Source organism: Phoenix dactylifera, chromosome 2 (assembly GCF_009389715.1).
Source record: "Phoenix dactylifera cultivar Barhee BC4 chromosome 2, palm_55x_up_171113_PBpolish2nd_filt_p, whole genome shotgun sequence".
In the NCBI taxonomy this organism is placed as follows: domain Eukaryota; kingdom Viridiplantae; phylum Streptophyta; class Magnoliopsida; order Arecales; family Arecaceae; genus Phoenix; species Phoenix dactylifera.
Genome location: NC_052393.1, coordinates 14,480,903 through 14,508,432, shown reverse-complemented (window position 1 = coordinate 14,508,432; position 27,530 = coordinate 14,480,903). Strand labels below are relative to the sequence as shown.

Sequence of the window (27,530 nt, the reverse complement as noted above, 5' to 3'; positions counted from 1 at the left end):
TGAAATATCCTCTCCCACATTCTGTATGTGGGATCAACATGAATTTCATAATTTTTCTTATCAAAGATCTCTTCATGTTAGAGCTGCAAGAGTGTATATGTTGTTTAAGAATCCTGCCAGGGTGGCCAGAAAGATACTGAGTTCTATTATTATTCTGCTTGTCAAAAAGGTGAGTGTGCATTTGTTAATATTTTTCCAGTTAACATGTCCAAAACATGAATTTCTATTATTTAAAAGTTGGATGGTTAATTTTTAAATTAAAAATTAAGAAATAAAACCAATAGTCCATATCATGGAAAATTTGGGTGAAAAACTATTTGCATTAATTAATGAACTACTATTTTAAAAAGATTTTACTTTGAAAGCCAGGAGGCAAGAAGCATCTTACGACTTGCTAATATGAGCATGACACTGAAGTTGAAATAAGGGCCAAGAATATGTTCTGATTATGACCTACTCGAGGAACAATAGGGAGTTTTATTTTGGTTTTAAGTTTTAGTGTAATGTTCCTTAAAACTTACGTAAAGATTTGGGATAAGCTGAATGTTTAATTTAAAGAAAATTTCTTTTATGTTTGCAACATATTCCTTATTCAACCAGCATATGAATTTCTTAGAGTTTTATGTCATATTTTTGTTACTCTATTAGGAGATGCTTGTTTGAAATCTAATGAGTGATATAGAAACCTCAAAGAACAACTTAATCTCTGCACATATTGTATAACTTGTTCTGAGGCTAACTTTTGGTGAGCACAGAGTAGCGAACGGTTGGCCCTATTGACCATAGTAGGATTAAGAACATTAAGGTGCCAAAGGAGTTTGCACCGCTAAAGGTGGAAGTGGTGCAGTCTTTGACTTGCTGGTGGACATAGAACTACCTAAGGAGTTAAAAGTATAGTAGCATAAGTAATGTACGGTTTTCTAGATAAAGGGAAAGTCATGAGCTTATAAGTTTTTTTGATCTTCAAAGATCTGTGCAAAGGATCTGAATTTTCTTATTGTATGTTTAGAAGGACTCAGTCCAATGGTGGATATAAGACAGTTGAAGAAATAAAATAAGTGAAATCTGCAAAATGATTAGCTTTTTAGGGTTTTAACAGGTTTGGTGTTGGCTTACTTTACTAACCTACACTCGATGAGAGACATTAAGGGTGGGATTTAAGATGTATTTATTAGTTTATCGTGTGGAATATTTGGATGGCTGCATTCTGATTAAACGGGTGAAGATGCCATAATTAGATTGTATAAAAGTGAGATAAGGGAAAAAAGTAAGAAAAGTGATTAGAAAATTGATTGAGATGATATGCACATGTAAACGAAGACCTGAGGAAGCTCTAGTAGGGAGAGATACTTAGTTTGTGCTGAAGGTGGTAAGAAAAGGAGATAAGACCTAATGTATCTATAGATGAAGGTTGCGACGAAGGATACATAATAACTTTTATTAGCATAAATAGGAATATTTGGCGAATGATGATTCATGAAACTAACCCCAGATAGTTGGGAAAAGGCTGGATAGTTATGGTTAGGTAATTAGATTGCATAAAAATGGGTACATGTTATATGCGTGGCTTTTGTGATCCTAGATTTGTTTTAATGTTCCCAGCTGTTAGAGAGCTGATGCAGGCCAGAGGTGCACCAGGAAGCAATGGAGACTTCTAATTATCAGAGTGTGCACAGCTGCACAAAGATTGCTTCATCATGACCAGCATGAAGAATTTGAGCTTCAAACCACTTCCATGATGTCCAGGATTGTGTCAGCTTTTAGACGCATCTTGAATAATGCAATCAGCTTTTGAAGGAGCAAGTTATGGTCGAAAAGAAATGAAAGGGTATTGGGGCTGTTCTGTGAATGCTGGAAGCCTGGAACAGCTGTTTGCATAGTCTAATTGCATAATTTGTACCATGTACATAGTCTTGTGCCATCAGAAGCACTTGACAGCAACTGAAATGCTGTCCAATACATTTGTCGCATTTTTAACAGGCATTCTTACACCAAACTCAGTATGTTGTCACTGATTTTCAGGAAAAGTTAGTATGATCTCACTGTTTTGAAGCTGAATCTGACTGGAAGTGATTTTCAGCAGATTCTTAGTGGTTAGAGTAAAAACCCAGCAGCATAATAACTGCCATCCAATTCCCAAAACTGTCAATAGGCCCTGTTTCAAGTTTTTTCCAATTTGTCTTTCCTTCTTGATATTTTCTTAGTTTCAGTTGAGTATTTTGGATTCCACGAATTCGTTCTGATGTACGGCCCTTAAACACTACAGATACCACTGTATTCTACCAGACTTCATCAAGTAATGAATAATATTTTTGTCAATGAGTTTTTTCTTAAATTTCTTGTGTGGCGAGATGCTGTGTGAGCCATGATGTGAGGCTGTGGTTTTCTAGAGGAGGAGCTTGGTAGAGGCCAGGCGACTTAAAATCGAGTTTGGATGAAGATTCTGGTGCTAGGCCAGGAGGCCAAGTGCTCTTCTTTTGGAGCCCCATGAAGGCAGAACCGCAGAAGTTTGAGGTCAACAGTCAAGCAAAAACTTGCGACGTGTGAGACCTTTTATTTGTTCATTCCTAACTTGTAGGTGACATCGTCTAAATGTTTTCCCCACTTTCTTTACTTCCGGTTCTGCAATCCCTTTTTTATTCTTCCTCTGAGTTTATGTTATTTTGAATGAAGCCAAGGAACTTTCCCAGCCTAGCTTGTATCAGGAGACAATTTGGAAGTAATATGTTTTCTCAACTATGTACATGGACCAAATATTAGAATTCTTGGTGGTAGCCAATTTAGATTAGTACATCCATTTTGGAGCAGAAGGATATAATTGGTCGATTGTTCCACATACACTGAAGTTGGTCAGATGCAGCAATGGGTTGGTATTTGCAAACTTCATGGGGAAGACAAATGTGAAGTTGACTCATGACTTAACATTGACTTTATTTGACAACTGAATTATTTTAAAAAAGGGTGATTTAACTACTATTTGACTATGGCAACACAAAGAACCTGATTGCTCTAACTTTTTCAAATGTTGATGCTAATATTGTTGACCCATTAGCGTTTTTCCTTTCTAAGCACATGAGCTCTTGCTCTCATTTATCATTTGTAGCATCATCTTTTCTCATGGAATCCTTCATTCATAGGGCCAGTTCAGCCCGTACCGAACCGGTCCGGTCGGCATTAAAAAATGGTACCTGCTTGTACCGATCGGTTCGGTTGGTTTGCACCGGTTCCAATTTTTTTTGGGCTTTTGGATGAGTGAACCTGATCGAACTAGTGCTACCGGTTTGGTATCGATTCGGTTCGGTCCGAACCAGTACCGAATCGGTCCGGTGGCCGACTGTTACGCCTATCAGTACCAGTTCAGCGATCCTTGATTCATAGTAAACAATCTCACATGCTTGCGCAGTTGATGTCATTATGGGGAAGCATTATTATAGTCTACACATCTTTATTTCCATATATTGTCAATTTTTTGGTTCAGGAACCATTCTCATCTCCCCTTGTTTCTTTGCGGACCCACGAGAGTGTGTATTTAGTCCCACACCAGTTATGCATTGGGGAGATCAAGGACTTAAATAGGGCCAAGGATCAAAATAAACACCTTTTGGCTAGCTTTTTTGGGTGAGATTGTAGGTTGCTGTGTCCTTCAAGCTTCTATATATTAATGTTCCTTTATGTGGATATATTTGCTCCTTTAGATATACTTGCTTCACTTTTATTCTCCATGATAAGTACAAAAATCTCCTAGGGCTTCTACTTTTGCTTCTTTATTACACTATGTATATATGCTGGGTCTTGGGTCTTGAAGTTGCCGTCTCTCATGAGGTTTATGGGCAACACGGTGGTAATCCAGACATCTGATCTATTAAGCTTGTTTTAGCTGGAAAACACTACTGGTGATGCACCAAGAGCTTCATGTAAATACTTTGATGCTTAGCCAAGTATTGATATAAAGGCTCAAATTATTGAAAGCTCAAATGGCATTGGTGCTGATGCTATCCCCTTGACAAAAAGCTATTCAAATTTCTGTTTGTCTAATCTTTGAGGTGCAGACCAGACTTCTGACTGTTTTATTCATCAGCATCATTTTGACCTAGCATCCAGTCAACTTAAACTTCCAGTGGTAATTTTACTGCAGATTTTATTGTTTTTGGGGAAGCTCTTGGCATATGACAGGCGATTTATTATGGAACTTATTCAACATTCAGTTATATTGTCAATTTGTATGTAACTGTACATAAGTCAACATATAGAATGCATAGACGGGGTAGGCCATTATAATTGTTTACATATTACTTTTATTCTGTGTTTTTATTTTATTGCATTCTTCCAACCTTGATTTTTTTTTCCTCAAGTTTCATTTCCATATAAAAGCATCCATTTTTATCGATTCTCTCATGGTGTTATTTGCTCATAAATTATTTCTGGTTTTATTTCTCTGTGCATTATATACCAATTCGACTGAATTTGTTTATATTTATTTGATGCTATTCTAAGTCAGTGCTCTTTCTGGCAGAGGCATGCAGGCTTATGAGCAATGTGACTTGTTCAATCCCTGAGTTTACTTGCATATCAGCACCAAAGGTTGTATTTTGGACACTCAATTATAAAATTTGAAAATTCATTTTTAAGCTGCAGGTTTTGCTCCAGTGCTTGTTTTATTGCTACTTATTATTTTCAACCAGCTGTACATTAAGGTTAGAATGTTTTGAGTTTAGGTTTCCTCTAATGCAGAGAATAGTGTGTCAAAGTTTTACGCCATTATGCTTGGTTACCTGGATCACAATGTATCAAATTGGATGTAAAAGCCAAAAAAAGGTGCTAGATAAAGTGAAAAAAATGAATAGAAGAAAAATAAAAGAATACTAAAAAGTTACTACACAAGATTTTAGAGTATTGTGTTATGTAAGCTCTTTGTTTGCAACTTTGCATGGTTTCATCTGTTTTCTTCTGTAATAATATTTTATTTAAGAAAAATTCATAAAGCATACTGATACTTTTGAGTACCGGACTGATCTAACCATACTAAACTGGTGACAAACTGATACAGTACTTGGTACCAAGATTGGACCTTGATAGGACCTTTCTGAAGGTCTCAACTTGTTAGGGTTATAACTATCATCCATGAGCAAATATTTCTCCTTTAACTCAAGTAAAAGAAGAAAATGATCCATAGTTGACACTTCAGGGCCTATGTACCTAAAGAAAAGATGAGATCTCCCCAAGCTAATACTAAATGGTTAAATGGTGCTTAGAAAAGCATTCAAGGCTCATTGTTCACTATTTCGTCCAAAACCAAACCATTGAAACTGAACCAATATTAGCTTGTTTTGGTTGAAATTCTTTATGTGGCATTCGGTAGGAGTAAGAAATATTGGAATAAGAGAAGTTGTCAAATCTTATGCGTGGATGGAATAGTTTAAGATGCTGTTTGGTTATTTTCTGGGAATAGACTGAAAAAAAGGAAAAACTGTCTAATTTAAGCTGGTCTTTTTTGAAACCTCAAATTTTGCATGTATTAGGCCCAAATGTGACATGGTTTAACCCAAAAAATAACAGCTCAAGACATAAACCCTTAAGCACCTCAAGTGTGCCAAGTGCCAACAATGCTAGTAACTACATTCTTACCACCTTTTTGGTTTTGTTGTCATTTAATCTTTCTTTTTTTAAAAGAAAAAATAAGAAATCTTGTAACTCATCTTCTAAATTTACTTTCATTTTCTACTTTTGAAAAACATGTTTTCACATATATACCCCTAGGAATTGTCTTTTTGCATATTTAGCCCTATGAAATTGACTGTTGCATACATACCTCTAATTTTTATTTATTTGCAGTTATATACATGTATTCTTAAAATATGATTTATTGATGGCGAAAGCTAAGTATTTAAGCTTGAAAAGACATGAACACCCTTTTGTGTTAACACCTTAGGTTCTAGAATCCAGAGCGGATGATGGTGCTAGTGCGAGGAGGATATTTTAGAAACACTTTTAGCAAGGAAGCGTTTAGGAAGCGGGTGCAATTTTGGAAGTCCGGGAAGATTCCAAAGTAGGTGTTTTACCCTAGATAAAAAGATTCCGAGTACTAGGATGGATACCATCAATAGTTTTCAAATAGGGGTATGGATAAGAGTTTTCATTTGTAGGAATAACCCTCCTATCTCTTCAACTGTCAAATGACTTTTGAGTTTTTGCCCACCAATATCGCTGTAATAATTTAATATATTATATTTTGCCCACCAATCATTGCTCGGTGTACTATACCAACACATGGTAGTTAAGCAACATCCGCCGAACCATTACTAAGACTTGTACCGGTCAGCGCTCGGTATGGTTCGGTATCAGTTTGGACCCGTACCATGTCAGTACGGGTAGGGTGTGCCGGTCTTCGTATCTGCATGCCCTTTTTTTGGAGAGTTTTCAAAATTTTTTAATTAATAATCGCTCTTTTCGAACTTTTTAATGATTTTAAGTCTAATTTTTTTTTGATATTTTCTTGATGCTTTTTGATGTTTCTATGATTCCGGTTTAACCTAAATGATGCATCTTATTGTTTTAAAATGATACAAATCATAAAATGATTTGTGAGATTCTGCATGCTACAATGAACAATATAAAATAATCTTAAATCAAGTAGTGACGTTAAAATTAAAAAATAATATAATCAATTACATACATTTAAATGTATACATACCGATATCTAAAATCGGATTGAGTGGCGATGCCTCATAGGTATCCAGATTATCAACATGATCAGGCGGCACATCATCCCCCTCTTTATCCAAGCGGCGTAGTCTTGTACTTTCATCCTATAAGGAAAGTGTGGCTGGTTATAAGCATCAGGATCTCTCATTGAAGCTCTGGCTCTAAAAGGTGTTCTTTGGCTGATAATACGGCTGTGGAGGGATCCATCCATATATGCAAGCAGCAGAATTCGACTCGTAAGATGCTCTATACTACGTAGGGTAGTAGCTACCGGAAGATGCTTCAAACGTACCATATTCGTATCCGTATGGGTCATAGGCTGGTTGTGGCTGTGGATAATAAAATTCAGTATACGACTCGGAATTTGATACACCTATGGATCCTACTCCATGTGCGAGGTCATCTACAGTTGCATTGTATCCTCCTGAATGACCTCGAGGAGCCCGTCTTCGATACGCAATGATATTCTTGTGGGCTCTATCAGATCATGCACCATGGTCTCTATCCTGTGTAGCATGCGTAAACTGACTCACCGATGAATCAAAGACCACCCTACGACTGTCTCATAAACGATGGTTTTCTGTCCTCCACTCTCTCTGGCAAGTAGCTCTATGACCACCAGAATTGCTCCTACTGATCTCTGAATCCGAGTGAACTGACTTCTCGTGACTCTCCATTGGGGCTATAGATGCCTTTTGTTTTTCTTTTTTGGTGTGCTGGGCAGATGTCTTCTTACCATTCGTGCCCCTCTCTGCCTGGCTATGCTAGGAGGATGTACGTTGCCCTTCTGACCAAGTCGATCGAGTTATGTAGCGGCCTCGTCTAAGCATCTCTTAATCATACCTCTGAGAGAATGTCTCGAAGGAGTCATATGGTGACCGACTCCGCTGTGACAGTAACCAATCAGTTAGAAGGATGCATGGAATATTGCTCTCAGCTCATTGTCCTGCATCGACCCTAGCCTCACTGCGTACGAAACTTGGCGATCGCGGAGGCGATCTTTGCTCATCAAACTCTGGTTCATGCTGCTGGCCCACAAGCATCCGATCATAGGATCATCCTCATCATTAACGAAAGCACTATGGATTGGATCTGTATACTTGAAAGCTACTTCTTCCTGAATGCACTTCAGCCTCAATCTTAGATTGTAGTGAACATATACCAGGTCGTTGAGGCACTTTTGTGTCAAACGGTTCCTCTGCTTGCTATGGATGAGGGTGAAGGTAGATCAGTTGCGCTCATAGCCACTTGAGGAGACCATCTGGAAAAGGATCTGGATAGTTAGCCGCTTAAGATTTTTCGTGGACAACCCAAAATGAATCTACCGTATAGCTGCAAAAATATTGAAAAAAATTACATATAAGATAATACCTTATTAGTAACCATCTAACGCCAGGTAAATGTTCTTCTGATGTGCAACATACTTAGATTCATACTTTTCTTATGATAGCTGCAGAGATTTCAAAGTTGTTCGTGCTCTCTATAAATATTTTGGTCTGTGAAAAAGAACCGTGTTGTAATATGTCAGTAATTGAAGATACTAGTTAACTTACATATGTCACTTAAGTTAACTTATATCTTCTAGACATAAAGCCACAACTTCTGGATATGGCTCCATCTTGTAAATCATATTACGCAGAGCGGCCAGAAGTTCGTCATCCATATTGATTCCAGCTATGCTGTACTGGAACCGAGGGTTCACGTAGTATGCTGCAGGTAAAGTTCGTTATTGTCATTGTAAAATTGTATAAATATTGGAGCAGTCTAATTTTCAATATTTTTGCTTACCTGCTAGATGTAAGTTTTTAGCCATCTAGTAGTTCCACCACCGCTCAATGATGTTGATGTAATCATGGGCATGCATTGGATCTGCCTCTATGATCTGAGTCTTCTCCTTTTCCATCATGTGATACAGGAAGCCCATTTGGGGTACCTCTCGCTGTCCACAGTCTAAAGTACTTCATACAATGGTCTGTAGCCTTCACTATCGTAGTGGCTCACTATCAGAATGTCTACCCGGTCATCAAATTCTCGATGCTGCTCCCTTCAGTGTCGACCCTTGCATATCTACTGCCTGCCACTCGAGACTAACAAACATCTGATGTAGAGCTGCTTCCTTCTCAAGAAGGCTATCAAGTGCAATATAGTTGGTAGCAAACTGTATGACTCCAGGTTTCAAGATCTCTCTCTCTGCATACCTCTTCATCAGTAAAAGGACCCTCGTATGGTTATAAATATACCTGATGATGGTTTGAGTTGTCTTCACTATCTGTTGCACCCTACGAATCTTCGCAATGTCTATTAACATGAGGTTGATACAATGTGTAGCACATGGGATCCAGAAAATATGGCTGTCGTTCCATCAAGATCTTTCCGATGGCCATATATTGTGGCCCATTATCAGTGATGACATGCACGACATTTTTCTCTCCTACTTAATCAATCACCTCCAGTTTAAGGATGTACGTGGGGTCGTGCACCTGATCAGAAGCATCAACCGACTTGTGGAAGAACGCCTTCATATTACAATATGTCAGGAAGTTGATGCTCCGTCTGGTAGGATCGGTCCAACCATTACACATCACCGTCAGTCCATATGTGGGCCACCTACTCTTATAGAAGGTAATCCATTTTTCTAGCTCCTTATTACTATCAAGAAGCTCATCGTAGATGTTCTTCGGACTTGGAGGATCTACACCGAGACCGACAACTTGTATTGTAAAAATGGCAGACATATAGTACGTATTGTCTGCCACATTCGCTGAAATGTGGCTGAAGTGGAATTAGGATCCATTAGCTCACCACATCCTTCTTACCCAAGAGCATTGGTCTATGATCCTAGCCAATGTCATGCTCTGGCTCATTTTTTTTTAAATAGCTCAATTTCTGCAAGTTTATCAAGTACGCCAGTTTATCAATTATTTAAAAATAGAAAAATTTTATTACGATAAAGATAATTTTTTATCTCAGAAAATACATATGATATATCTAATACATAATTCTAATTTTTCATATATATATATATATATATTAATTTTTAAATTTAAAAATATGTTTAATTTCATAAATTTAGAAAAATATGACTTCTAGCTCAGAAATTACTTCTGAATTATGTAATATGTACTACTAATTTTTCGTAATTTTTGAAATTATTTATATATATTTTTTATTTTTTAAATTTAAAAATAATTTTTCAATATGAATATTTTAAAAAATTAATTTCAGCTTGGATCCATACAGATCTTAACAATGGATGCTACACATATTTTTCTAGGCCCTTGGGCATGCATCAAAAGGCTACTTATTTTTCGATTTTTTTCAAATTTAGGCTTCGACTACTTTGTGCATGATTGCATCAAAACTTGAATGAATTGATACTATATTTTATGAAGAGTAGCTTGCATGCCTCTATATACATTTTTGATTTTACATATTTTTTTAATTTTAATTTATTTTATTTTTTTATTTTTGAATTCAAAAATATATTTTTATTTTTTAAAAATTATATACAATTCGAAAAGTAAAATTTTTTATGTCATCATTTAGATCGTCTGTTGATCTACAACATACAATAAAATCAAGCCCAGATTGAAAATTTTGGCATCTTTTCTTATTTTGCAATTTTCGAGCTATTTTTTGAAGCCCCTTAAGGCAAGAGAATAAGATAGGGAGGAGGAAACACATCTTATTTAGGCTTGAATCTTCCTTCTCAACTGCTAATTTAGTGGATTTTTTTAGTTTTTAGGAAGGGAGAGCAGCGGAAACCTCTTTGCCGCTTTCACCTGTTGTTGGAAAGGCCTTCGCAACAATGGATATAAAGTTTATACCACTCAAAAGAGGGGGCCCGGTTTAGAATCAGGTCAGCTTGGTGTGAACCAGCTGGTTTGCACCGAGTTTGAACGGTTCCGGACGGTTCTAGGCCGGTTCGCACCGATGCCAGATGTTTCTAGTCGGTTCGGGGCCAAAACCAAATATTAAAGCCAAACCGATTCGGTTTTGCACCTGATCGGCTCGGTACTGCCCGAAACGTGCGTTTCGGCCTAGTTCGGTAGACCATGGTAGTTATCATGGTTCATTATACCGGTCCGAACTGAAAGTACGAAGCATGCCGTACCATATCGGTTCGATATTGATAGCAAGTATGGGTGGCATACCAACACTCGGTATGCCGAAAAGATCCATATCATACCGTACCAACATCGTATTAGTGTCATCGGTACGGGTCCGGTAACGAGATAGTGAACCTTGGTTGATAGTGTCCCTTTTGGTGCCGAACTACTATATTGTGCTTAGTACAGTTTATTTTGTTATGGGAGCAGAATTGTTTCTTGAACCCTTGCGATATAATATATAATTTTGATATTATCGTGAATATCATATTCATATCATTATTTGTGTAATATAATCTATATGGGTATATTACTGTAAGTAATAGATATTCTTGTCATTCTAATGGTAGTATATGTATATACTTTTTCATCAATATAAATAGAATATGTGGGTTTCAATTTTAAACACAATTAACATATATGTTTCTAATTTATTTGTAGTATACCAATATTCATAAAATTATTCATTAATACTAATTATAAATTTGTAATACTATTTTATAATGTCAATATATTACAATTTTACTATGACAATTTTTTTAACAATTTTTTATATATAAAAATTAAATTGTTAGATATTGTCTTGAAAATTTATTTTAATAGTAAATTAGTAAGAAAAATTATTATGTTAGTGTAAGAGTACTATATGATACTATTTATATTGACAAAAAATTGTTATTAGGTTATTTAATGTTTGATTGTTATATATTAATCTTATAAATATAGTATAATAATACATAACAAAAATCACTAAAATGTTTATGTAAGCAGATATAAATTTGTAGCTATTATAATACTATAAAATTGTGCCCCATAATTATGTAAATTGATACAAAACTATTGAGATATTTAGTTATTCTGCTTGTTATATATTGTGAAATTATTGTAGTTATATATTAATTTTAATAGCATTACATTATGTAATATGGAATAAATCCTCAAAAACTAAATGGCTGATGGAAAAGTTTGGAGGATATTGTTGCGAAAGGATATTTAAGGTCCTTTTATATGGTAAACAACTAGTATATTTTGACATTTGGCTAGCTAGATTTTGGCACGGGTGCATATACAAATAAATTGAAATCCAGGAGTATGTATGCATATGTCAATTTTTAAGGCGTAAATGCGCAAAAAAGGTTGTTTTGCAAGGCTATTTTTGCGATAAATGCTTTTAAGTTTGATTTTTGCACCACTCTACCTTGATTTTTTGATGATTTCTCATACCATAATCATTGTAATTTTGATGCATTGCAATATATACTTGTTATCTGTTGACTACTGTATATTTTGTCTATGATTATCCAGACCGCTATTGTGACCCATCTTGATCGGGTATCGGGATGGTATGACCCAACACTATATCATATGGACATGCGATATCAAGGATCGCCAAACCAATACTGGTCGGCATATCGGTTGGCGCCGGTATCGGTTCGGACTGGTACCGAACCGACCAAAAGGCCACAGCGTGCGCGCGGTGCACTGTGGCCAAAATGACCACAGCTCGTCGTGGCCTTAAATGCCACAGATCGAACCAGACTCGGTGTCGGTTCGCACCAAGTCCTGGCCGAATTAGAAGGAACCGGTTTGGTTCCGTTTGGTTCGGCCTTGTACCGGCTGGTTTCGGCTCCGCCGGTATGAAGTAAACCGGCCAAGACGGGCAGATTCAGCATTCCTTGTGCGATATGCATCATTATGTGAGTTCACCTAATCTAGTGTTTTACCCTAAAATCTAAAGATAAAGATGAGAGGAGGGGGGGCTGCAGGGGTTCTAGCATCCTATTGGTGGTTGATGGAGAAGATTGTGGTGGTAGAGGTGGTGGGGCCTATGGAGATTGAGGGTGTGGAGGGTGATCAGCAACAATGGAGGTGACTTTGGCAAGGTTGGCACTGAGGCAAAGGCAATCTCAAGCTTCAGATTTGAGCCACCGTATGACATCAACACAAGGATTGCTAGCAATTAGAGAGAGAATGGCGAGAAGATAAGGGTTGGGACTTGGGATTGGGTTTGAAATTAAGATGAGAGAGGGGGGATGCAATTTTTAATAAGAAGAGAGGGCTTGTTTGGCCTAGCTGAACCTGGTCAGTATCACCCAACACTGGGTAGAATTGGTTGGTCTGGCCCAGCTCACTCCCTGCCTGGTTTTGAAAGCCTGAACTGTCCTGGTTTTGGGTTGGTTTGGTTTGTTATCCCCTCAACTAGGCAGTTCAGGATGGTTTGGCAAACCATGATTTGGTCAGTCAGCCATCATGATTCCTTTCCTTTGCTATGTAATTGTGTTCGTATCTTTTGTCGCTTTCCTAGAAATGTGAGCACACATCTGTTATCGACTTGTCTGGATTATATGCTTCTATATCTTTCTGAATTTGATGCCTATTTTACTGTTATAATAGCTCAACATTAGTGAAGCTGTTTGACTTAATGTGGGATTAGCATACATCAATTTATAATTTGTGATTCCTTGATAAGCCATCTCTGTGTGTAGCATGTGCTTGTGCATGTAAATTTGCTGTGCAGGCATGCCTTCGCTCATGGGAATGTGCTTCTTTGTATGATTCCATGTGCGAATGTGAAAGTTGACATTTGGATTTTTTTTTCTTCTAACATAGAAACCTCAAACCTATATTTTGTTATTTTGTTGATACGATATTATGAAAAATCTACCATAGAGGCTCTAGTTACTTGTAAATGCATTGCATTTGTCATTCTTAGGGTGAAATGCCCAACCAGGGCAAGTAGGTTTGATTCCTATTGGACGCACGCCAATGGGAACATTCGATAAGTCCATTGGAATTGGCTCTTTTATAGATCACTAATGCTGTTTATTTTACATGGATTTTTGAATGCATGCCTTCTGTTTAATAAGCTCTGTTATTTATGTTATCTTTTAATTATGCCAATAAATTTTGGTGTGATCTTGCAGCTTGTGAAATTGCTCGAGTCGAAGGAGGCTAATCATGTAGAGTTCTGTAGAATAAAGAATGTAGTTGATGAAATTCTGCAGATGGATAAAATCACTGAGCTTTCTACAATCCTACGCATACTGTTGGAACCTACTTGGGTAGCAACTGGACTGAAAGTTGAACATGATAGACTGGTAAGTTTTCTTAAACAAGTATGATATACTTGTATATGGTTGTATCTAGCTCCATATTTTTGTTATATTAATTTTAAAATCTTGTGCCTTGATGTTATAGCATCGTTAACATTAACTTTAAGCAACTGTACGTACTGAAGCAAAAGAAACGAATTTGTTGTACTGCTAACCTGTGGCCAGAATGGCATATGCTGTTGCCATACATGTTGTTCCATGCCAAAACCATAAGAAATGGATTTAAAACCCTTTTTAAATTAAAAAAAGACGTGAAAAGGCTTTTAAGCCTTTTTTAACTTCTTGCATGGAACAAAAAAATAACAAAGGATTTCCTAAAAGAAAACAAAATGAAAAATTTGAAAAGGACTTAGTAGGCTCTTAGCAAAGTGATGATGCGTATTGGTTGGCCTGGCAACACACATGCTTGCCAGCACACATTAATGCTCATGCTAAAACATCTAGCTAATAGCATAGATGGTCGAAGGTTCTTTGTGCTTCTCATTTCGAACAAAATCCATAGGCTTCAATTGACAAAATTAATTAGGTATAAAGTCCTACTTTATGCATTAGTTAGATGACTTGAGGAGAGCTATTTGCCATTTTATTTTAATGAGGGAAATAGAGTTCTTTGCTCATAGCCAGCAGTACATTTAGCAACTATGGCATCAATATGTTGGCTATTTGCTTGATTTTATTTGCCTTTTGTCAGCTAGCTAGAAGTGGACAAGTGTCACGGGCCTCAAAAGCATGAGTCAAGAGAGGAACCAGAGGAGGAATGAAGCTCAATGGAGGGAAAAGTAAACTTATAGCCATGAGGAACAAGGGAAAGGTAGATGTTCTGAAAAATATAACTTACGTCGTCAGAATATTTATGTGTAGGTTTCATGGTTTGTAACCCTGATGTCAATAAGACACCAAAAAGCATCCAAATTTGATGCTATAGCATGATAAAAGAGAGGCAGTATTGGTTTTTGGCCTAATACATGACAAGGGAATATCCAAGGAGGAGACAATACCTGTTAAAGTTTGATGTTTGCTCATATTATTGGTATTCTCAGTGGAAAACTAGGTCGAGGGTATTGTTACAAAAAATGGTAAGTTGGTAACTAAATGCGCAAGTGGCCTCTTAAATGGCTGTCCGGTGCTTTATCACTTAGGCACAACTCATGCAAATGTAAGCCGTCATTTTTTTCTGCTTAAACACTTATGCAACCCAAGAAATGCTGAACCGGTCAGTACCGGCCAGTCCAACCTGTACTGAATCGGTTCGGTCTCTGACTGGTCTGGTTTGGCGGTAGAAAACTGTTTCGGCCCCTATGGAGCCGGAACCGCTGCCGGAACCGGTTCGGCTGGTTAGGGGCCAAAACCCAGCGGTACTGGGCCGAAACCGGCCGGTACTAGATGCGTATAGGTGCGAACCGGTCGGTTCACCACAGTGCGCCGCATGCGCGCTGTGTGGGCAGCGCATGTTGAGACCCCCGCTCCGCTGAGCCGAAATCTTAGGCACGTCGGTGGAACCCAACATCGGCCGCGGCCCAAGGATGAGCCAAATCCATTGCTTGGAGGCGTGCCAAGAGCGCGCACCTCGGGCGAGCATTGCAGCAACGGGCGACAACAGGACCAAGCCTATTCACACTTGTGCACATCTAACCGAGCACATCCGGCCAAGCCTATTCACACTCGACTGCATCCAATAAAGCCTATTCACACGTGGGTGCGAGTGGAGGGACCCGACCAACAGGGCCGAGTCCATCAGCCCGTGCACACCAAAATGCATGCGCCCACGTCCACCACACGGCTAGCAAGCATGCCTAAAGGCCAAGACAGGTGGCGGCCATCCAACGACCCTAGAGCCCCCACAGGACTAGGAGACATCAGGCTATCTGTGTTGCACATGGCGAGCATCAAGGGCGTCCAACAAGGAGGCGCAAATGCAGCAGCAAAATCCCTTCCAAAGAAGGATGGGACATGGGTCAAGCAGCCAAACCATGGAGGAGTCCCTGCCAAGCAAGGGCTCTTCTATATCTATCCGACCTCGGAATTGCAAGGGCCTGGATTCAGCAGGCCAATGATCATCAAGCCATGCATGCACCACTTCAGCAATCCGTGTGCATGGCCAAACAAGGAAGGAGAACACTTGTCGCAACGTGCATCAAGGCTAGCCGCGGGCAGCAGCAAGCTTAGTCAAGTGGCAACCATCGGAAGGCCCCATGTGTGGGGGCATAATGGAAAAGCCCCCCATTCCGGGAATGCCCACATTAGCAATCCGTGAAGGAGTCCCAGGGCTCTTCTATGGCCATTCGATCCAGGAGAGCAAGGCCCAGATTCAGCGGGCCAAAGATCAGCGCCCATGTGCAGCACATGGGAGATTTCAAACAAGGATCCGCGGGATGCCAACCAAGAGCATGCGCCAAACAAGGAAGAAATTTTTTATGCGCCCAAGTGCAACCGAAGAATTTCTCCTTGGCGCGACACATCAGCAATCCGCTGAAGGAGGACACATGTCACGGCCTAAGAAGATCACACGCGCATTCAGCATGTGACTCGCAAGGAAGAAGTTTGAATTTGAATTTGAATTTCTCCTCATGCGGTTGATTAGGAACTTTATTTCATGCTCACCTTCTTAATTTGATTGTCAGCATGTGACCCACATGGGAGAAGTTTGAATTTGAATTTGAATTTTCTCCCCATATGATTAGGAGGTAGTTTCAATTACCCCGTCAATAAGCCATGTATGGCACATGAGTCTTAGGTTATATAAGGGAGTCCTAGGCCTTTTGTGAGACATATCTTTGATCATTGTATTTGCTTATTTGAGTTGTAAGTCCCTTAAGGAGTCGGCCGCAAGGCTTGGGAGGCACTTGTGCCTATTTTCGGTTTAGGGGTTAGGCGTTAGACTTGGGCTAGAGTAGGATAAATCAATCCTCTCTAGATTGTATTAGGCTAGTATAGACCCTTCCCGTCCTTACTAGAGTTCTTGTTTGCGTTGTCTTTTGGAATTGAATTCATTGTTTTCTTCTCCATATCGTGTGATGCTTCTTGCCGAGCCCTTAGATAGGATCTTCGAGCATAGACAAGGATTTCGAGGCAGCAAGAGATAGTCACATTACCCGCCCAAAGACGGTCCCACGACAACCATCCCATCTCCCTCGGCGGATCCTTGGCGCGGGGTTTGGGACCGCAACAACCGCGGGCCAACACTGGTGCTTTCATTGAGATCTTTGTCGGGAGAAGTTCCAAGAGAAGCTCCGTCGAAGACTCTACTTCGAGATTTCATTGAGATCGTCAGGCACTCGACTAGGTCCAAGGAAGGGTGATCTAAAGAGGTAATGCACTAATCTATTCCTTTAAGGAATTAATTTTAAGATCTGAATATTATTTGTATATCTTTGTTTATGAATGTTACATAAAATTAAATAGGGTTACAAATGGAATCAGATAGTCAGATATGGATAGTTGTCTATCATATTTATATCCATTTTTCTTTGACGAATATGGATATGGATATGGATATTAGTTGGATGCTCAAATTTTTATCTATATCCGGATAATTTTGGATACGAAAATGGATCGGAACGGATATTATTCGATCCACTTTCACCCCTACAGATGATGGTTAGCATATGTTGGCTATGGTTATGTTGTTCTTTGCATTTGAAATATAATTTAGTCCTCAATCAACAACTTACCAGCACGACATTCTTTTTTAAGGTAGTCTAGCTGTAGGCTATTGTAGGTTGTAACAATGAGTAGCCCTTCCCAGTTTGATCCATCAATTCATGGTTACAAGAAACTGTTTAACTATATGTGTGGACCAGGGAGCAGAAGCCGAGAACCACCTGCAAAAGCACTGTATTTCAAGCCATCTTGGATATGCCTTGATGTGCACAACCAACACAACATTAGATAAACTACCCTGCTTGAATATTTTGTCATAAGATGAAAAGCTGGGAACCATTTCTTATTATTCAAATTATGCAGATTATTTATCTTTATTCTGTTATTTATAATGTAGTCCCTACTTAAAAGGTTAATTCTATACTTATTTTGCTTTTATTTGTTCAAACTGTATGCCATCTTAAGACACAAGAGGTGCTGATATGGATTTTCTTTTTTTGGAATTCTTACTTTTGTTTTGTTGCCTCGTTAGGTGAATGAATGCAGTTTGGTTTCACAAAGGATAGGTGAAATAATCTCCTTGAGTGGTGAAAGTGATCAAGAAATAAATTCATTCGAATTCATTCCTAGAGAGTTCTTTGAGGATATGGAATCATCATGGAGAGGCCGTGTGAAGAGGATCCATGCAGAGGAGGCATTTGCAGAAGTGGAGAGGGCTGCCAAGGCCTTATCTGTTGCAGTAGGTTTTGGATCCATCAATGTCTTTCTATTTCAGCATGCTTTTCTATATCAAGCTTTATATATATATATATATATATATATACATACACAAATGAAAGTCAACTATTAAACTGTGCCTTGTATATCATTCTGCATCATCACCCTGCATATAAATTAGTTATAATAGCAGTAGCAGGTTTCTGAATTAAGAGTAGTATCTTCCACTGTCTTATGCTATATATAAAAGTTTAAGTGAGATCTTCAACTACATATATTTGAGAATAAATGGGCCATTGGTAGTTACTAATACCGATAGAAGTTCTTCCATGTTGAGAATTTTCTTTTCTTTTTTGTTGCATTTGTGAGCAGCACTCCGTCTGTAACTCCATTGAGAAGTAAGATGAAGGTGGTATCACTGAGATGTGGTAACAAAATGACTTTTAATCTAAATAAAGTGGAGGGACAAAAAACATTTCAGATAAAAGGGAAGGGGACTCTAATTCTGGGGGTGGTCAGTTTTCTCTATATGATATAAACCATAAGGTTGGACCAAAATATCCAGAAGTTACTATTGTTAGCAAAATATTCCTCAAAGTGACACAATGCTGAAAAGTACGTGTTGATATATAATTTATGAATTGGAGCTCCTTTCTTATTGAGTTTGAATACTAAAGTATGTTCTATTTTAACTTCCAAACATAAAAGAGCATATCTGCAGTCTGCTTATAGAATGCAAAAGGAGTTATGTATAAGCTGTTTTGTGCTCAGATAAGAAGAATGATGAATGCTGCAGCCTGAGGAACAAGGTTTAAATTGAATGAAAATGCCAATCAGCTATTAAGTGGATATAAGCACAAAATATCTTATTATCCTGACCCCTTAGCTTAGCGGACAAACTTAATATACAAGCATACAAATAACTTATACAACTATTTACAGTTATTGTAAATAGTACATCTTCATGGTTGCATTGCATTATATAGTCCCAAGAATTTATGTTTTTGATACCAAAGGTATGGAGCAGGGGAATACGATCTTAGAGCAGAAGCAGAACTGATCATAGATTACTTCTGTTCTAAACTTCTAATCCTTCCACTTGCCACTGTAATTACTAAAAATGATGTTGGGCAACTCTAGGGTGGAATGAAATTTATCAAATCAATCCACAACAGTAAATTTAGCATTTGTTTAAATACTTGTTTGGTATTAAAATTGCTAGATTAGAAATATTTTCATTTATCAAATCACAGTACCTTCATTGTTCTGGAATATTGAGAGCGCAGCCTTGTAAAACTCCTAGATTTTTCAAGTTCTGTTGGGTTAATTAACTAAAATTAGAATTCCCATTTCATTAGCCTGTCTCCCAAAGGAAATATCATCTGATGACACTTAAACAGATGTTTATAAAACATCATCTGTTGCAAAGGTTCTTTATATCCTCCTTACGAGCACCTTGAAGTCAAATGGTTGCAGCACGCATGTTCGACTCGATGAAGGTATTGTGATTCAAGATTAACATAATGATATTACAAGAATAGAAAGCAGATTGTCACGCCAAGGTCAAATATGGAAATATTAAATGGAGCATTGTCCTAGTTCTCTAAAAATTTTGTGGATATGTAACTAGACAAGAGAATATGGTCTGTTGAACCGACCGGTCGACACTAGTACGGTACGGCTATTGAAATCGGTTTTGACCCAATTTGGGTCGGAACCGATCGGTTCATGGCCTGTACCGGCTCGGTTCATTCGATACATACCTATATTGGTGCGAACCGAGCCGGTTCGCACTAGTACGAGGTGTTCTTCATGGAAGACAGCGCGTGGCTAAAGCCACATGCTAAGTGCTATGCATTGTGGCACTTTCAGTACGGTATCGGTTCGGCTCGGTTCGATATCGGTACCGTATCGGTACCGGACCGCACCGGTACGTTGGTACGGTCGGTATGGCGAACCTTGCAAGAAAAAAGTTCTTAAAAATGATTGGGGCTCTTCAAGCGCAGCATGACAGTCAGTTGAATCAATTCTTTTTTTGTAATGCTTTTGTGACAACCCAGGACCTCATCCAAAATGCCTAGCCAGAAAGTATTATTTGGATTTTTTGATCCTGTATAAGTATCCAAGATCTACCCAACGAATAACCGATGTGGGACTAAACACGCCCGCACGGGACCTCACATACTTTTCCCGTTTAAGCCCTAACGTCCTCGTCAGGCTAAGGGTTCAAATTCATTCAAATCTAATCACAAACACCACGATCAGCCTGTGGTCAGCCTCAATGGATCCGTGCTGCAGTATCTCCTAGTCCACATAGGTTATGGGTCAGGTTCGCTCTGATACCATTTGTAATAACCCAGGACCTCACCCAAAATAGCTAGCCGGAAGTTATTATTTGGGTTCCTTGATCCTGTATAAGTACTCAAAATCTACCTAGCGAATAACCAATGTGGGACTAAACATACGCTCGCGCAAGTCCTCAAAGCTTTCATGCAATCATTCTCACAGGCACAATACGCCATACCGTACCGAACTGGACGGTATGGGGATATTGCATTGTACAGGTTCGGTGTCACTGCACAGTGTCGGGGGCGTACCGGCACTTGGTACACCGAACCAGCCCCGTGCCGGGCGTACCAATATAGTGACAGGGTGGCACTGGTACGTGGCTCGATACCGAGATGGCGTACCTTGCTCACAGGTATTAATACTTCAAAATGGATTGCTAGTTTTGAGGGGTAGGTTGCAAGTAAAATTTTGATTAATCTCTTCATATGTATTTAAGGTCAAATGCCTAGTGCATTCAAATGCAGCTTGGATTGGGAATAAACCTATTTAATCCATCTTTGAACTGGGAATGACCGCCAAACATGCAATCTGGGAATGACTGCCAAACATGCGATCCGGTTATTGGGCTTAGGGGTGTGGTCCATATCAGGAGAGGGCTGGCATTGGCTATGCCCAGGTGGTTTAAACCCATTTGATTTTCTTTAACCCAGAAATGCCCCTCATAATTTAAATAGTATGGCATATTTAATAATAGTATTATCATTTTATAATATTACTATACAATTTCATATTATACCATATTCTGATGTAATGTTATGTTAGGGTATATATTATGGAATATTATGTCATAGTATTGTTGATTGTAAAATCATTTGGAAACGATCCAAGGGCAAAGAAAATCGCAAGCCCCTGATATCAGCTTACCCATCTGGTTTATTATTTTTCTTCTATTGTTCTTAGCATCAATACAGACAACAACAAAACTGCAATAATTTCTGGGCATGACAGCATTTCTCCTGAACAGAAATTAGGCCCCGATATGAGTTGACCCACCTGGTTTAGCACATCCTTATGCCAAAAACAAGGATTCCCAATTCTGAACTAGGCCTTAGGATCTGTTTCCTAGTTTAGTCTTCTCTTACACCTAACTCCCTCACTTTTAAAAAGGAAAAATATTGAGCATATGCTTTCAAACTTTCACGGCATTGAGTAGGTTCTTGAATATGCTTAAGTCATATAATGGTTGACCTATTTTAGATCTCGTTAGTACACAGTTCTGGTTGACTCTAAGTCAGATATGAATACATATGACCCAAACCCAACCTGATATCTCAAACAGGTTATTTTTTTGGCACACATACCCTCCGCAGGTCTAAAATATTCAGTAGGGCTAGGCCTAATTGGGTGGAGACCAGGTTGGCTCATGAGTTGACCAGGCACATTTGCAGCCCTAATAAAATGTATTGTGCATAATTTACCAAATGATGGAATTGGTGGCTGCAAAGGAATCACAAATGTGTTTTTACATTGAAAGAGCAGCCGTTGATTGATGATATGGCATATATTGAAAATCAAATGGCTCTTGATGTGTTTCAGTGTATTCTTGCTTCTTTTTTTTACAAAGAAGATGCTTTACAATGAACCACAAATAGCAGGAGGGGGTGAACTATATGACACCTCAGGTACCATAAGCTGTCACAGGTGTGGGAGTGGATTTGGGTGTGGGTACCAGGTAGTGGTCTCCAAAAAAATTTCAGTAAACAAACTCTGAGGAAGCAGATGCAGGGATGAGTTTTCAAAGAGATTCTGAATGCACCACTCTAAGCTGAAGTTTCTTTCAACCAAGTGTCAGCTAAATTGAAACCAGGGAAGTAGCTTCTTTCTTTCTGACTACTAGTTGTAAGCTGTAAATGAGGATGCGGAGAGAACAGTGCAAAATTGTGACACCAACTTACTCAAATTTTCATCGTGGGGTGAGGAAAAAAATAGATATTATTAAGTCTAAGATTTTTTCCCCTTTTTGAGAACTATGATGGGAGGAAGCTGGATGATATCAGGATGAGGGTGGGATCGAACCCAGGTCCCTGCTATCAAATTACTAGTGACTTTGCCAATTCAACCAGTTGGCACCCTCTAGAGTTGATTAAGTTCAGGAGCAGCCTTCCATTGTCTTCTTTTGATTAAGTCCTGATATTTTCTCTTCCCTTCATTCTTGCTCTCATTTTTGGATGTTCTAGAGGTTCAAATTTGTCTTATTCATTCATCTAAGTTTAAATATGCAAAGCTACAGGGTTTGCTGGTAATGATACTGGTAGATTTGAGAGAGATTAGAGAAGTTTCTTGAATTATGAGGTGCCCGTTGCCCTGTAATATCAAAGTAGGTATGTTATTTGTGAAAAAATATGAGAGGATATCGATGACACAGGAAAGGGTGCAGTCACTCTGATATTATATAGTTCAACAGTTGGTTGTGGAATATGAAAGATGTGCATGTTTAACTGTGAGATATGAAATTGGCCATCTAGTTTTATAGAGATGAAAAATCATAGCTAGAATTGATGGATGTTGGTCGTGAACATAGTGATAAGTCTGGTTTTGCCGAGACGAGGGAATTGTGATACTAAGGGTTAAAACTTAAAAGAAGGTATAATGGATGTTGGAAGGAGATCTGAGAAGACTTGGTGAAAAGTTTTTAGAAAATATTAGGACATTGGTCTCTTTCAAATAAATTATAGAAGTAAAAGGCTGAATGGTCCTATTAAATACCATTGAACAGCACGATATCTTAATCGACCTGCTAGGTTCTATGTATTTTTAAGTTATTTCTTAAAAAAAGGTGTCGTTTGCTTTTTATTATTAATTAAAGTTCATAGGTAAATGCTGGGAACAACATGTTGTAGAAGAAATAGGGAAGAAAAATCTGCCAAGTTGGATGGTAACGGTAAAACATTGGATCTAGAAAGTAATATTGTGTTGAAGTTGAACTTATTAGATGATCGCTTTGCATTTTTTTTAACTCACAGCATTAGTAGCAAGGAAGGTCTTACTGACCCGAGTCACCTGGTTCGGTTGTTTGGGTCGATAAGGGGCTGAAGCGGCCCAAACTGAGTAGAGCCACCCGGTTTGGAGTAGTTCGAGACGGTTCGAGCCCCTTATCACCTCAAGGGGGATACGGAGTCGGCCACCCTATGGCCTTCTCCCTTTTCTTCCTCAAAAAGAGTGATTTCAGGGTGAAAAATTTGGGGAAGAGGGATTTTTTATGCCATTTTGAGCCCAAATCCAAGCAAAATCAGGTATGATCCCTTCCTTTCTCCGCATTACTTTTTTTTTTCATTTTGATGCCCAAAATAGGTCAAGAATTGGTAAAATCGGTAGAAATCATGCCAAAATTTTGTATTTTAGCATGATTTTATGATATGCTGTAGATCTAAGGATGATCAACGCTTCGTGTCAAAAGCCATCCGTCATACAATACATTAGAAACATATGTACGATTGACCCCTAATTCAAGCATTAAACTCGGACACTCGATATAAAATCATACTAGAAATAGGTCACCATAATAAGTAAACATGTTAGAATTATTCAACTATAGATATAGAAATCTAACTAAAATTCGGTACTATCTCCAGTTATTCAACTTCATGAATCTGCTAGCTTCTTCCTTCTTCGAAGCTTGGCATGGTCCAACCAGCCATGGTGTTTTACAATTTGCTATATGTATTTTCAAGATCAAAACTATGCATTGTTTGTCTAATTATTACAGTTGTATCCATTAAGCAATCATATGGCTTCCCAGGACCAATATGACATAAAATAATGTTAAAATATCCTCAAAATCATAATTTGAACATCTATAAATCTCAACATAATCTTCAAAATTAAAAAAAAAAACAGAAAAAAGAAAAAAAATGCTGTACTGGTTCTGAACTAGTTTGCGTTTGCATACCAAGTGTTGGTAGATATGGTTCAGTATTATGCCGTACTGGTCCCTGACCGGTACAGTGTCTGGCTCAGAAACTGTGGATCTTGATTAGCAGTCTTTCTTCTAATTCTGGTGCATTTGGAAAGGACCAGTATGGTATCCGACTCAGAAACCGCAGACCTTGATTAGCATTCTTTCTCCTTTCTTCTAATTCTGGTGTATTTGGAAACTACATGGTTACTGTCTGGTACCGTGATAATGATAAAGTAATAAGAAGCTTATCAGAGGAGAATAAAGGCGCAGATCGAAAGGAGGTGGTGGGGTAAATATTAAAAGGAGCAGATTTAATATGTTCATACAATATGGTCCTTCCTATTTAAATAATAAAGCATTTATGTAAATGTTGTAGATATCAAATCAACTAGCGCTTGCTGTGTTCTGCAAGATGTAGGTGGGAATAAGAAAACTTACAGATAAGGTCAGTCAGGGCAATGTCTGATAGTTTTCGTATCTTTCTCCTGTTTTATAATATTGGTTTTTGATTAATCATGAATGGTTAATGTCTTGGTTATTTATTTGTACATTACTAGTGAGGTATTGTAAATTAGCCAACTTTAACATCCCTATCATGAATAGGTATGGTCATCTAAAATTGTTTTCCTTTTGCAGAAACAACACCTTTCTGTTATTGCTCCTGTCATATTTCGACTTACTTTGTTCTTATAGGTCATGGAAGATTTTTTTCCAATTGTTTCAAGAGTGAAGTCTGTCGTCTCTCCTCTTGGAGGTCCAAAGGGTGAAATATGTTATGCAAGAGAGCATGAAGCTGTTTGGTTTAAAGGAAAGCGTTTCATGCCAGCTGTGTGGGCTAACACCCCTGGGGAAGAACAAATCAAGAAACTCAGACATGCTACGGATTCAAAAGGGAGAAAGGTTGGAGAGGAATGGTTTACCACAATAAAAGTGGAGGATGCTCTAAACAGGTGAAGTTAATGTCTAATATCATTCAAGTTCAATTTCTTGACGGTAATTGTATGTGGTTTACTAAGTGCGTAGGATTTCATATTTATGTCCATTGTGATAACTGATTGTTAGCAGTGATGGGCACTACTTTCAGGTATCATGAAGCCAGTGATAAAGCCAAGAACAAAGTTTTGGAGTTATTAAGAGGACTTTCTGGTGAATTGCAGACAAAAATTAACATTCTTGTTTACTCTTCCATGTTGCTTGTAATAGCGAAGGCACTTTTTGGTCATGTTAGGTGAGCCATTAGTACCTTTTTGAATTTTTATTTTTTTTGCTTCTGCTCAGCATTTTCAATTTATGTTCATCTAGAGAAATATGTACCCTTTGGTTAGTGTAGTAGAAACTGGTAAGTTATTGTAAACTAGACTAGATTTTTGTATTTTATGAAATTTTTCTCAACAAGTTTTGCATTCAAGTAATCAATTATTGGAAGGGTCCATGTATTTTCCAAATTGTGAGGTCTACAAGACATTTTGGTATCCTTATACGTAAAAGGCATGTAAACCAAGTAATTTCTTTAAGGTGTATTGAACCTTGAGTCTCAAATACAAAGTTATATTTCGCTTAAGGTTTCCATAAGAATTTAAATACTGTTGTGCTCTAGCAGTGTTGGCTTGTGTTTGACCCGGCACAATTCTCTCATGCTGAATATAAAGGTGCTAAAAAGAACTTAAAATAAAAAATCATTTTATTTTAAAGAATTAAAAAAGGATTTAATCAGTGCCCTGCCGACCTATTGTGAGTGTTAACATTGGCCCGATACGATACATGCCAGTTGGCACTAATGGCATGGTTGAATATTTAAACCTTGATTTCGTGTATCTTCGTCTTTACCGAATGTTTTCTTCATATTTAGGGCAAACTAGCTAAACGGTCTAGATATCGAATGTTGAACTTCAAATTTAAAAATCATTGTAACTATATAATACACCTCAACTATCCAAATAAATGTCTCACAATGTTTCATGTGAATTTCATTAAACAATTTTACCAATAGAAATACAGTGAATTTTTTTGTACCAAATCCAAAATATGTCTACATGCATGCTATTGTACTTGTTGGTTGGGCAGGCTCTTTGGGCAGTAATAGGCCCTAAGACACTAAGGTGAACCTCCTGACCTCGCCCCCATGCGACCACCAAAGCATATGTGGTTGTGAATACATGTCATGGTGCAATTACTTCAAAGGTTTTAAATATTGGTGGTTCGGGGCATCCCACCATCGTGAATGTCGGATAGGACGAGTTGGAAAATGGACTAGTACGGGATAGGGCATCGACTGTCCCAAGTTTCGGGACATGGGGTGTCTCGTTTCATGGAAAAACCAAGATGGCACCATCCCATGGTCTTTAAAATCTTGATTACTTTTCATGGTCAGTAGGAAACTACAACATTTGCATTAAATTGTCGTCCAATATAATTGACGAATTGGTTTTAAAATTATATGAATCTTCCCAGGTTGGTGCTACTCACCATATAAATACTTGAGTATCCATTTAATGTGGTTGCATGGTTAACTACTCCCATTTGCCATCCATGCTGTGTTTGTGGAATATATCATGTTGAGTTCTTCACAGGACAATTAAGGTATCGCTTGTTGGTGCATGGAAGCCTGACACTGGCATGGTCAGTGCTGTGCCAACTGTGTTGTGAGGCAGCACTTGCGAGCATGTACAGGCAGACAACCTGGCACACAGCGGTGCCATGTTTCAATATGACACTGGCACAGTATATGGCAGTTCATGCCAACCACCACCTCAGTCTTTGCCTTAACTGGTATCACCTCATGATATGGGCTCATGCTTACCATATCCTGGTGCTATTGTTATTATTTTCATGAAAGATGAAAGTCTTTTTGTGCCTGTGGCCTGCTAATACCTCGGTAGATGTTTTCTCCAAAATGATGATGACAATGTACGCATTTTTGTGTTCATTATTCTTTTGAATGCAGTGAAGGCCGAAGAAGGGAATGGGTGTTTACTAAGCTCAAGGAATTTCAGAGTCCTGAGGTATGACTTTTTTAACTACATTGGATATTAGAGGACAAGT

General features: G+C 38.3%; 1 protein-coding gene across 4 annotated transcripts in view; it reads left to right on the top strand.

Moving 5' to 3' along the window:
- Positions 1–27,530, top strand: part of LOC103721294 (DNA mismatch repair protein MSH1, mitochondrial) — a 63,221-nt gene that overhangs the window by 30,438 nt on the left and 5,253 nt on the right. For all 4 annotated transcript variants that reach the window (XR_606288.4, XM_008811444.4, XM_026810098.2 and 1 more), the window contains 6 exons: positions 4,514–4,581; positions 13,736–13,909; positions 18,057–18,263; positions 25,182–25,438; positions 25,573–25,716; positions 27,433–27,490. Coding sequence is in view for 3 of the 4 variants with exons in the window: in XM_008811444.4 (XP_008809666.1) it covers positions 4,514–4,581; positions 13,736–13,909; positions 18,057–18,263; positions 25,182–25,438; positions 25,573–25,716; positions 27,433–27,490 (908 nt within the window). In the remaining variant the exon portion in view is untranslated. The remainder of the gene's footprint in view (positions 1–4,513; positions 4,582–13,735; positions 13,910–18,056; positions 18,264–25,181; positions 25,439–25,572; positions 25,717–27,432; positions 27,491–27,530) is intronic.